At 60.4% G+C, this 11,234-nt stretch overlaps 2 protein-coding genes across 3 annotated transcripts; one reads left to right on the forward strand and one right to left on the reverse strand.

Moving 5' to 3' along the window:
- Positions 1-1,581: 1,581 nt before the first annotated feature.
- Positions 1,582-4,458, forward strand: GJA4 (gap junction protein alpha 4). Of its 2 annotated transcripts, none has more exons than XM_042885096.1 (2): positions 1,582-1,662; positions 2,408-4,458. In XM_042885096.1, exon 2 carries the CDS (start codon positions 2,428-2,430, stop codon positions 3,457-3,459), a length of 1,032 nt encoding a protein of 343 aa, XP_042741030.1. In that variant the 5' UTR covers positions 1,582-1,662; positions 2,408-2,427; the 3' UTR covers positions 3,460-4,458. The 2 variants fall into 2 exon arrangements, with proteins under 2 accessions (XP_042741030.1, XP_042741031.1); XM_042885097.1 differs by lacking the exon at positions 1,582-1,662 and adding an exon at positions 1,870-1,987.
- Positions 4,459-9,681: 5,223 nt separating this feature from the next.
- On the reverse strand, positions 9,682-10,802 carry SMIM12 (small integral membrane protein 12). Its single transcript, XM_042885146.1, has one exon. It carries the CDS (start codon positions 10,706-10,708, stop codon positions 10,427-10,429), a length of 282 nt encoding a protein of 93 aa, XP_042741080.1. The 5' UTR covers positions 10,709-10,802; the 3' UTR covers positions 9,682-10,426.
- Between the last annotated feature and the right edge of the window lie 432 nt (positions 10,803-11,234).

The following is an 11,234-nucleotide window of genomic DNA, read 5'->3' on the forward strand; positions in this document are numbered from 1 at the left end:
TCGTGCAGCAGGTGCTGCCACGGCTGGGGCTCATGCTGCACTGAAAGGCAGTGACAGTGATGCCCACGTGGCACGGTGACGCATCTCTGCTGCTCAGCACCTTGTCACTTATGCCATCTGTGGTGCCAGACTTGGGCACCCGACACCAGAGGAGAGATATCATGGGTTTCTGATCAGGATGCGCCTCTGCAACCAGTTTGGAGTCTGTATTGAGGCGCCCTCGTGGCTTACTGGAGACCTGTGGCCGGTGTGAGTGAAGCAATGTGGGAGCTGGTCCATCCACAAGTGGGGACAGCTCCATTTCCTTTGTGGTTTTGGGGCTGCTGCCCAGAGGTGATCATTTCCGCCCATCAGGGACTGGCTGCAGAGCATCACTGGGGACAGATGCAATGAGGGGACACGTCACAGCAGCAGCCACAACTTTGGGCTGGTGGGAAGGGGGAAGCAGTGACCCTGCTGAGCTGGCTGGGAGATGGGTGACACCTGGTGCCACAGCACGTGGATGTTACCCAATGTAATTAATTTATATGAAACGTAACAAGGCTGTTCTGGCTCCACCTCTGCTCAGACCTGTCTGTGAGGAGGAAATGCCACGTCCTGGTGTGGAGAGGCAGCAGTTTCCTGGCCCAGTTTCTGCTTGGATTGCCCAAGATCTGCCGCTCTCATGCAGCCTGTGCTGTGTGCCGTCCCACTGCAGCTGGGAGGACACAAATGGGGGTTTTTGTCCTCCAGAGTATCTGCACTTAACCCTGTGCATAAAATATCAGCATCCGCTTGCACTGCTTTCCTGTATCAGTCCCAACTCCCCTCACTAAGAGCAAAACTACCCAGGGCATCCGCACCGCGGCCTCTCAGTGCCGCTCCACAGCCTCCCGCTGTCCCAAACCTCCCTTATCTCAGCCGGGCTCTGTTCAGACCCATCGGCGGCCGCGGCCCCGTGCCATCGCTAGCGCTCAGCCTGCGACGTGGCTCCAGCACCACCCAGCGCCCACGCCGCGCACGGCCCAGCTCCACAAGCGCCTGGAGGAGCGAAAGATCCCAAAATATATCCGGAACGGACCGGCCCCGAGGGCAGCATCCTCCGGGTACGGGCAACATCTCCCATCGGGTGTCCCCGCGGCCGTCCCCGTCGCCTCGCGATGCTCGCGGTGCCCCCGGCCGCAGAGGAGCTTTGAACGGGTGCGGGACGCTCAGCCGCCGGGCTCTCCCCGCAGGACTGCGGGGGACAACGGGGCACGGTCATTCCCACCGCTTTCTGTCCCCGTCTCCCCCCCCCGGGGGGCCGGGGGCCCCCCCCCCAGCTCCTCTCCCCCAGCCCGTCCCGTACTGCTTCGACTCCGACGGACGGCCCTGGAGCAACGATTCGCGTTTGGGTCGCGCACAACTTTTCTCTCCCCGCCTCCCGCCGTCACCGGGAGCCTCCCGGGCGGTGCTGGCGGCCCCACCGCCCCCGGCCCGCCCCGACGGGGTGGGAGCGGGCGGCCCCGGCCCGGCTCCCCGCACCTGCGGCGTTTCGCTAAGCCCCGGCCCCGGCTTCCTGTCCGCGCTCCTCCTCCGAGTCCCCCGGGCCCCGCACGGCCCCCGCAGCCCGACCCGGCCCGGCCGCTCACACCCTGCACGGCCCGAGGCAGAAGGGACGTGCCCGGCGCTGCCAGGCGGGCGGTGAGTGAGTGAACGGGACCCCCGGGACCCCCGGGACCCCCGGCACCGCATCATTTTCTGCTTTGTGATGGGATCACTGCTCTCTGCATGCACCCGCTTTTCTGCTTCGGGGCACTTCTCCATCCTACTGGGAGACGTGTCCCTTAAATGGTCCAGCTGCGCTTAATTAGCAAACGTTAATTAGGAGTCAGGGCTGTGGCTGCTTCCTCTTTCCCAGCTGGGCTGCAGGGCTGTGCTATGAGGGAGGATGCAGGCAGGCTGCCCGGCTGGCTGGGGTGACAGTGGGACAGCCGGGGTCCCATGAGCAGTGCCAAGTCTGCGTGCAGTGAGTGGCTTTGGGGTCCCTAAGCTGGGGGTTACAAGGGCATGGGGGGAACAATTTCGGACTGGAGTGGTATTGACCCACAGCAAGGGAGCTGGCTGTGGATTGCAGGTTGGGCTAGCTGAGCTCAGTGGCCTTTTCTAACTTTAATGATTCTCTGATTTTGCACTCAGTTTGGGGACAGCACTGCCAGAGTGACAGCTGTGCTCAGGGCTTTGTGCTACTGTCACATTGCTTGCTGCCCTTTGGTGGGGCTGGGCTGTAGGAGGGGTGAGTTTAGGCTGCCCCTGCAAGCTGCCAGCCATGCCCTCACAGTGGGTTTGTTGGGACCTTCTAAAGAGTGGTTGTGTCCTGAGAAAGCTTGGGGACGCAGTGTGCGAATGGGGGATTGACTCAATCCCCCTCTCTTCCCTCTGCTGCCAGAGGCACGAGGCTCCTAGAAGATGGGCGACTGGGGATTCCTGGAAAAACTGCTGGACCAAGTCCAGGAACACTCGACTGTGATCGGGAAGATCTGGCTCACCGTCCTCTTCATCTTCCGTATCCTCATCCTGGGCTTGGCTGGTGAGTCCGTGTGGGGGGACGAGCAGTCAGACTTCGTGTGCAACACCAAGCAGCCGGGCTGCACCAACGTCTGCTACGACAAAGCCTTTCCCATCTCCCACATCCGCTACTGGGTGCTGCAGTTCCTCTTCGTAAGCACCCCAACCCTCATTTACCTGGGCCACGTTGTCTATCTCTCACGGAAGGAGGAGAAACTGAAACAGCAGGAGAATGAGCTCCGGGCTATCCACAGCAAGGACCCGAAGATTGAGCAAGCATTGGCAGCTGTAGAGAAGAAGATGTCCAAGATCTACATGACGGAGGATGGGCGGCTCAAGATCCGAGGGGCGCTGATGTGGACGTACATCGTCAGCGTGATCTGCAAGAGCATCTTTGAGGCAGGGTTCCTTGTTGGCCAGTGGTACCTGTATGGCTTCTCCATGGTGCCCCGCTACGTGTGCAGGAGGGACCCCTGCCCACACCAGGTGGACTGCTTCATCTCCCGCCCCACCGAGAAGACCATCTTCATCATCTTCATGCTGGTGATGGGCCTCGTCTCCTTAATCCTCAACCTCTTGGAGCTCTTCCACCTCTGCTGCAAGAGCCTGCTCAGCAACATCAAGAAGGTGCCGGTGCCGGCTGGCCCGAGCCAGGGTGCCTTTGCTGATGACATGGGCTCGGGTCCTTACCCGGCCAAGCATTACCCTTTCCTGCCCATGGCCGAGAGCCACACGCCGCCCTACCAGGCCTACAACAAGCTCTCCAGTGAGCAGAACTGGGCCAACTTCCGCAACGAGGAGAACCTGGCATTGGGCAGCAGCACCAGGCCCCTATCGGACCCCTACGCCCCCAGGGTTCCAGATGCCCCAGTCCCTGAGGAGAAGCTGTGCAGCCGGCCCAGCAGCTCTGCATCCAAGAAGCAATACGTCTAGGGCCAGGGTGGGGCCATCCCCGGTCCCTTTGTGTCCAGACTGTCCCTTGTGCCCTCTCCGAAGATGTGGTGCCTGCTATTGGGAGCTGATGCTCACAAACTCACCGGCTCCTGAGCACAGCCTCTGTTCTCTGCTATTTTCCCCATGGGCCTTGCAAGGAAGGAAACTACATGGAAACTACATGGGATGGTGTGTGCAAGGCAGAGGGACTTGGCATCACTGTGGGAAAGGGAGCAAATCCCCAGGGCTGGGAATGGGCTGTCCCAGGGCTGTGGCAAGGGGTCCTGTCCATGCAGCTGGCCCCTGGGACACGATGAAGTCCCACTGCCAGTGTGGGAGCACTGTGAAGCCATGGGAAGCCGCTTGTCCTGGCCGTGGGCTGCGTCCCCTTCCTGTGACCCAGCAGACAGCTGGCATTGCTCCATGCGGGGGCTTTGCTGCCAGAGCTGCCCCTGTCCCTGTGGACCACAGTGGAGTTAACCCTGCGCTGGGACATCTGTCACACCGCACGTCCCATCGCCCTAAGTGCCCCAGGACCCCCCCTTGTCCTGTCCCTGGACTCTTTCCCATGTGATGTCTCTAAGTTATTTTTAACGTGCCGACCCAAGCACGCAGCTTTCTGCCTTAAAGGTGCCGTTGTGCAGGGGACCAGGGAGCCATGTCCATCCCAGGCCACCAGCCCTTGAGCCCAGTGGCTTGGGGGAGGAATTAGCCTAGCAGTAACCAGTTTGAGGAGCCGTTGTTTTTAATACTTTGCACTAGTCATCTCCTGCTGTGGGCTGCAGTGCTGGTGATGGGGCAGAGGAATGGACCACTGCCCACCAAAGCTGTGAGATGGAAGGGGCTGCGGGATCCTGCTCCGTCTGCTGCTCGTGGACCATGTGCATCCACAGAGCGTGAGCGCAGGGTGTGGGCTTTGCTCCTCTGTTCTGTTTCCTTTTCCTCCCTGCCAGACTGAGCGCTGTATTGCATTGAATAAAGTTGGATGAGTTAAAGGTGTGCTGTGGTGAGAGCGTGTTTGTACCACCTTGCTGCTGTCCTATGGGTGGTGGGGCTGAGGTGTGTGCATGGGCACAGTGTGAGTTCTGGTGATGCTGCTCATCACTGCAAGTGCAAACCCACCTGCTGCCTCTGCAGGGTCCATTATGGGGCCACTGTGGCACAAAACAGAATTTTGGGTGCCCCCATCACTGGGGCCTCTCATCCGCCTGCCCCAGCTCTGCTGCAGATAAACCTGGTGGAAGCCACGGAGCTGCTGCATAATAGGTGGAAGTGAGCTGCAGATAAAGGAGCACAATGTGCCTCGGGGCCCTGTTTGGTTTCCCTGGCGGCCTGAGCCCAGGGCAGAGCCTGCTGCTCTCTGCTGAGGGCCTCTTCAGCGAGGGTGGGACAGGCTAAAAATACCCCACAGGCAATGAAATATGGGTGATACGGGGCCGTATCGCTGCCAGAGGAAGCAGAGAGGGAGGCACTGTGCAGAGCCACAGCTGTGCCCAAGCCACTCCCTGCTTTCCCTCCCTCCATGGGGATGGGAACGCATGCCTGGAGCATCCCCAAACCCCCATGCTGGGGTGCTGTGGGGAACCAGGACAGACCCTCTGCAGGGACCTTCCCAGGAGGTGCCCCTTGGCTGGCTCCCGTCAGGCACCAGCAGAGCTCTGCGGCCCCATGCTCTGCGGGGAGGAAATGCCAGTAGGAAGGGGACCGGCGCAGCCCCATAGTGTTTACCACCGGGCAGCCGCTGTTTGCTCTCCTCGCTGTCCCAGGCTGATATTTTTGTTGGCACCAGGAGATCATCACGCTTTTCCCTGCAAGGTGGAAAACAAGACGACCGCAAGCCCCCTTGATGGAGCCAGCGGAGCCACGCGTGCCCGGCCCCCACGTGCTGCAACAACACGGCCCCGCACACCGCTATTGTTCCCGTGTTGTGACAATGGTGGCTGCTGTGACCCCGCGCCGCCGGGACCTTCGTCGGCACGCGCCAACAACAACAGCCAGAGCTCACCTGCACCGCGGCAGCGGGGATGGGGCAGGCGTGGGACCCCCTGAAGGCGGGCGGGCAGCCCTAAGACAAATAAAAGTTTGCAGCTGATAAGCGTGCTGGCTGGCCCGTAGGAGCCCTTTTGGACAGATAGCAGAGGGACAGACATTCACGGCCTTTCTCACACCTCTGGGTTGCCTCCTGAATAAACAGCCCCCTCCGGTCCCCTTCTGGGAACAGCACTCGCTGTCCCAAAGCCCGGCCCTGTGCCGTGGTGCTGAGTCCTGCAGCTCCCCGTGGGCACCCCAGGACGGGCATTTTTCTGGGCGCTGCCCCCCACTGCCTCCCCTGGGATGGGGAAGCCCCACGGCAGAGCCTATGGGGTTTTTCTCTGTCCAAGGCTGGAGGTTTTTTCAAGGGTGCAGCCCCTAAAACAATCTCATCGTGAGCCTGCCTATGCCGTGCCCCATGTGCATGTTTTCTTTAATGGAGTGCAAGCAACAACTTGCTGCTGTTCCTACACCCATAGCTCCTGGAAGAAAGTGAGTGCCAAGAGAGTGATGTGATGTCTTCAAGGTGTGAAAGAAACAGGGAGGGAGGAGCACCGGCAGGTGGATGTGCACCCAAACAATGTGGAGCTCAGGGATCCCAGGCAGAGGCATCCCTTGGGCACAGCTTTTGGGTGTCCACTCGGAGCACCTCCTCATCCAGGAAGGGTTTAGGGGTGCTCAGCTGGTCCTACAGGGGCGACACGTTGCCCAGGACGCCAGTTCCTGCTGGGGCCATTGCCCAAACACCAACCACTGTCCCAGGACCACCAGTTAGCACCAGCCTGCACTGGGTTCTGCACAGTACAGCCCAGGCTGGAGGCAGGAGCAGTACAGACTGCTGCAGCTCGTCCCACCACAAGACTCTGTCCAAGGAGCTGGCCGAGCACCAAGGAGTTTATTTTTAAGCTTTCCCAGCGCAGAGAAAAGAGCAAGCTGCTAAATCTGATTTGTTCGCAGGAAGAGCAGCGGCGGCAGCGGGAGCAAAACTGCAGCTGAGAAAGGAGGAAGGGCAGAGGCTGGGCAGGGCGATGCCAGCTGGGACCACAGCAATGATGCATCTCTGAACCCCAGCAGTAGCATGATGGCATCACTAACCGTGGCACAACCCTGCCTCTATCAGCCCAGTCCCTAAGGAGGACCAATGCAGCCAACCCCATGCAGCTCCCTGCAGGGTTATATTTAAGCCTCCACGTGTGGGCACAGCAGACAATGTGGCCCCTGAGACCCGCGTGAGAACCACAGGCAGGAGGAAACGCGCTCAATAGCCTCGACGGCTTCCCGCATCCTGACATTGTCGCTCCCCTCCAGCCGCTTCCTCGTGTTCAGGCAGTGGGGATGCAGCAGCACCCGCACCCCAATGCCCACCCCAGGATGGTGTCCGGGAGCTGTGGCTGCATGAAGAGTTGACACTGAGTGGGATGTGTCCCCTGTTGCTGTCCCTTGCCTTGGATCTTGTTTAAAGTGGAGCTGCTCTTCTCTAAAGGCTCTGCAGGGCTTTTGCTGGAGCCGGCAGCAGCAATGCAGCTATGCTGTGGGACCGTGGGTCCTGCAGAGGGACTGAGACACTGGGAAAGGACAAGATGGGAGCCTGGGAAAACAGCCTGGGTTCACCAGGGCAGGGAGCAGAGGTCCCCAAGGAATGCGGGGACACGCTGGGGGACACAAACCATTCGTTAGCCAGCACCTCTGGGGTGAACACACCTCTGCATCTCGGGGCTGTCGGCACGTCCCGAGTGCCCTGGGGTAACAGTGCTGCCCCAGGACAGGAAATGTGAGTGGGAGTCCCCGTGGGTCCCTGCACTGCTCTGCAGAGCCACGTCACTCATGGCCCTGCTGCTCCAAGCAGCCCTGGTGCCACTACATGGTCATAGAGTCCCAGATCTACAGCTGGCGTGTCACCACACTGAGCTCACCGGACATCCTCTGCAGCTGCCCAGGTGTGGTGAGCTGTGCAGAGCAGCTGAGGGGGCTCTGGGGTCTCCGTTCCCCCCCAGCAGTGTGAGCTGGGAAGCAGAGTGGGGAGGGCAGCAGAGCAGACTGGCTCCATCCCTGCATCCTGCCTCCGGAAACCAAAATCTGTTCCTCGCACCTGTGAGGGACCCCCAACAGCAAACACAGCCACAGCCAGAGCATGGCTCTGCAGGGAGCACAGCTGCCCCTGGAGCTGGTAGGGAGGAAACCACAGGTCTGGCAGGGACAGTCCCAGCACAGCCAGTGGCCCCAGTGCCACTGTGGCCTGTGGACACCAGACCATGGATGGTGGCTGCTGCAGACCCTGAGAGCTCAGTCTGGAGTCCTTTGCTCTGAAAGAAGGGATGAAATGCCTGTGGAACACCAGCAGACACAGATATCGTGCAGTCCTGTCTCAGGAGCTGAGCCCTGGCTGCACAGCATTGTGCACAGCATGCACCCCAAGCACAGTGACATTTTGGCAGTGCTGGATTTAATCCCTGCTCAGAGCACAGCCCACTGCCACATGGGCTTCCTCAAAACCAGATGGGTCCTGTGCTGATGAAGGAGAGCATCCTTCCACAAAGCAGCAGCCCCTGTGCTGGACCACAGCAATGTCTTGCCCATGAGCTGTGGTGCACCAGAGCTGGAAGCTGACTTTTACCATAATGGTGCATTCAGCAATGCTTCCTCTCGCTCCTAGTGAGATATCATGGCTATTTTTCCCAGCTCTGAGTTCTTGCCGACTCCTATTCTTGTCCAGAGAGTGATTCCCAGGCAGCACATTGTTGAGATTCAATGGGAGGAAGGGTGGGTTTGCAGCACCAAGGGTTTAGGAGAATTGTGGCACTTTCCCTCGTTTGTAACCGGTCTGCAGAAAGCCCCCAATGCCCTGGGGAGCCCATGGCTCACCTCTAGTGGTCTGCTGGTGCAGAAACCAGCTGGAAACGTGGAAGCACTGGTCAGGTAGCAGGTATAGATGGCTGCAGAGGTTGGGGATGCACTGCGGAGCTCGTGGTACCCACACAGATGCTGCTCGTGGCCCATCCTTCTGCACACATTGTTTCAGCAAGCGGAGAGGCTGTGTGGGCTTGGGGGCAGGAAATGGGCCAACAAAGCCCCAACAAAGCACGATTGTGCCCTGCGGGCCTGAGAACAGGCAGATCAATGGGCTATAAACAGCCACGGGAGACGCTCCGTCGCAGGGTGAACAAAGGAATTTCAGAAGAGGTTTCCGAGCTGGGTCCGACTGGTCCCAGGTGGGGGAAGTGTTCATTCCCACCTCCAGAGCACAACAGTGAGCCCAGCATCGCTCCCAGCTGAGCTGGGAAAGGCAGAGATTGAGTACAAGGGCCTCTCAGCAAGGGGGACAGAGAGGCATTTGAACTCCAGAACATGGGGAGACAGCAGGACTGGGCTTGGGGCATTGCCACAAGTGTCTTCCTGCACCTTCAGGTCCAAGCAGTGCTGAGCACAGCCACCACACAGCACACGCAGCTCCTCTTGGCCCTGCCTGCCTCATTTCTCTCACAAACAGCCTCAGATGGCAAGTTCCTGGTGGAGAGCTCAGCCAGCAGGCAGCAAGCCAGCCCGAGGAGAGCAGGTCGGGAGGTAAACATGGCCCGGGCAGTAAAGCTGTCAGCGGGGCAGAAGGAAGCGGGACAGAGCAATGCAAAAAGCTGAACTGGCTGCTGACATCAGGGCTTTGCATGAGACACAACAGATTTATCGGCCCCGAGAGGGGAAGGCCAGGCTGGGGCAGGGTGAGAAGGCTAGCTGCGTGACCAGGGAAAAACAAGCCGGGAGGGAGCGATAACCCCATGCTGCAGGCAGAGTAACAGCACAGAGTGGGGCTGATGCTGCTCAGAGTTTCGTCCCACTGTGCTGGTAACACTCCTGTGGCACGAGGGGACACCACTGGCCCTGGCCTGGTTTCAGGTACCCCAGCGCTCGCCCCCTGGCACAAAACATTCCTGCTCCTGTCCCTCGGGCCCCCACCCAGCGCTGTCACCACCCTTCTGGTTTAGATAAGGACGCTGAGGGGAAGCGGTGACGTGGCACGGGGGGGGCTGGGAGGGAGGCACACAGCAACACAGCCTGGCATTTCAGTGCTTCCTCCACCCTTCTGACCATCACACCTCCCCAGCCATGCCAAGTGGGGTTTCTTGAAAACACCAGGAGCAGAAACATGCTCTGAATCAGGTTTTCGGACTGTTGACAATGCAGAAGAAGACACTGAGGCCCAGGACTCACAGAAGTTTAATCTGGCTGTGCCTGTACAAAGCAAGAGTTCTCATTCTCTACACCTCTGAGCTCCACAATGGATGCAGGGCCGGGATGTCTGCCTCCTGGTCCATTTCTCTGCTGCAAAGCCCCAGGATGGTGCAGAGAGCTTCCAGATCCCCACTGTACTCAGGCTCTCATGGTGATAACATGTTGGTGAGGTGCTGAGGTCTCTAGCAAACCAGTCTGGGTTCACAAAGAGCAAGAGGAGATGGAAGTAGGAGGGCAGGTCCTCCTCGCCCTGCAGTCAGCCCACCCTACCCCATATCACTCAGGTCCAAACGTACAGTAGAGAGCAGATCTCTTCTGTTTCCATGCCCACAAAGAAATCAAACCTAAAGCGACACGTGTGGCGGATAAAGCCATGAAGGTTTCGTGCTGCCAAGGCCAGAATGGGTTGAGAGCTGGTGAGTTTCACACATTCCATCTCCAAACCATTGCCCCGTTCCCCATCAGCTGTGGAGGACAGAGTCTGGCTGTAGTCCTGGAGACATTCACAGGGTGGGCAAACCCTGACAGGTCTGCAGAGCCCAGGGAAGGTGACATAGAGGCAGAGAACAGCCCGAGCACAGCCAGGTGCAGGACGGGGTGGTGGGCAGAGGTGTGCAGGTGCAGAGGAGCCCCAGCACAGTGCTGCTGTGCACAGCCCAGGGCCAGCTGGGAGTCCTCAGCTTCAGCCGCGCCGGCAGAACCGACAGCTCCATCAACTCTTCTCGGGCCGGTTCCTGTTCAGCACCGCCCGAGGGGCAAACTCCAACTTCTCCTTGAGGCTCACCACCTCGGTCAGGTCCTTGCCCGCAATCTCCTGTAGTTTTCGATCCTCCCTCCGTTCAGAGATGCTTTTCTCCTCCTCCTCGGCCGGCGGCGGGCTGGGGCCGCGGATGAACCACTCCAGGTGGTATCCAACGGCACCCACCACGAAGGCCACGGGGAAGGTGACGTAAGGCGCGTGGGTTCGCACGGCGCTCCACAGCACGGACCACATGGCGGCACCGAGACGAGCGGCCGAGCCCAACGAGCCCCGCTTGGGCCTACACCGCGGTGCCCGGAGCCCGGCGGCCTCCCCACACCCCGCACCCCGGAGCGGGCGCTCACCGGTGCCCCGCAGCGGCTGCGGGACACGGAGCTCCGTGCGGGCCGCACTCACCCGGGCCCGGCCGCCGCCGCCGCCACCGCTACTTCCGGTACCGGGGCCAGAGCGGCGCATGGCGGTGTGTGCTGCCACCTAGCGGGCAGAGCGGGGAGCGGGGTGGGAAACGAGGGGAAAGGGGGAGAAACGGAGAGAGAAGCGGGGAGACGCGGGTGGGAAGAAAGATGCGGCAGGAGAGCCGAAGGGAGAGCCGTGGGGGGAGAGGCGTGCGGTGAGACGTGGGGTGAGACGTGGGATGGCAGCGGGGGGAGCTCCGCGCAGAGGGAGAGACGGGGGTGGGCGGCACGTGGGGTGAAACCGTGCCGGGAGACCTGGAGGGAAGAGCTGCGCACAGAGACGCGGGCAGCCCGCGCTGGGGTGC

Source organism: Lagopus leucura, unplaced genomic scaffold, assembly GCF_019238085.1.
Source record: "Lagopus leucura isolate 7727_CA_CO unplaced genomic scaffold, USGS_WTPT01 Super-Scaffold_100048, whole genome shotgun sequence".
In the NCBI taxonomy this organism is placed as follows: domain Eukaryota; kingdom Metazoa; phylum Chordata; class Aves; order Galliformes; family Phasianidae; genus Lagopus; species Lagopus leucura.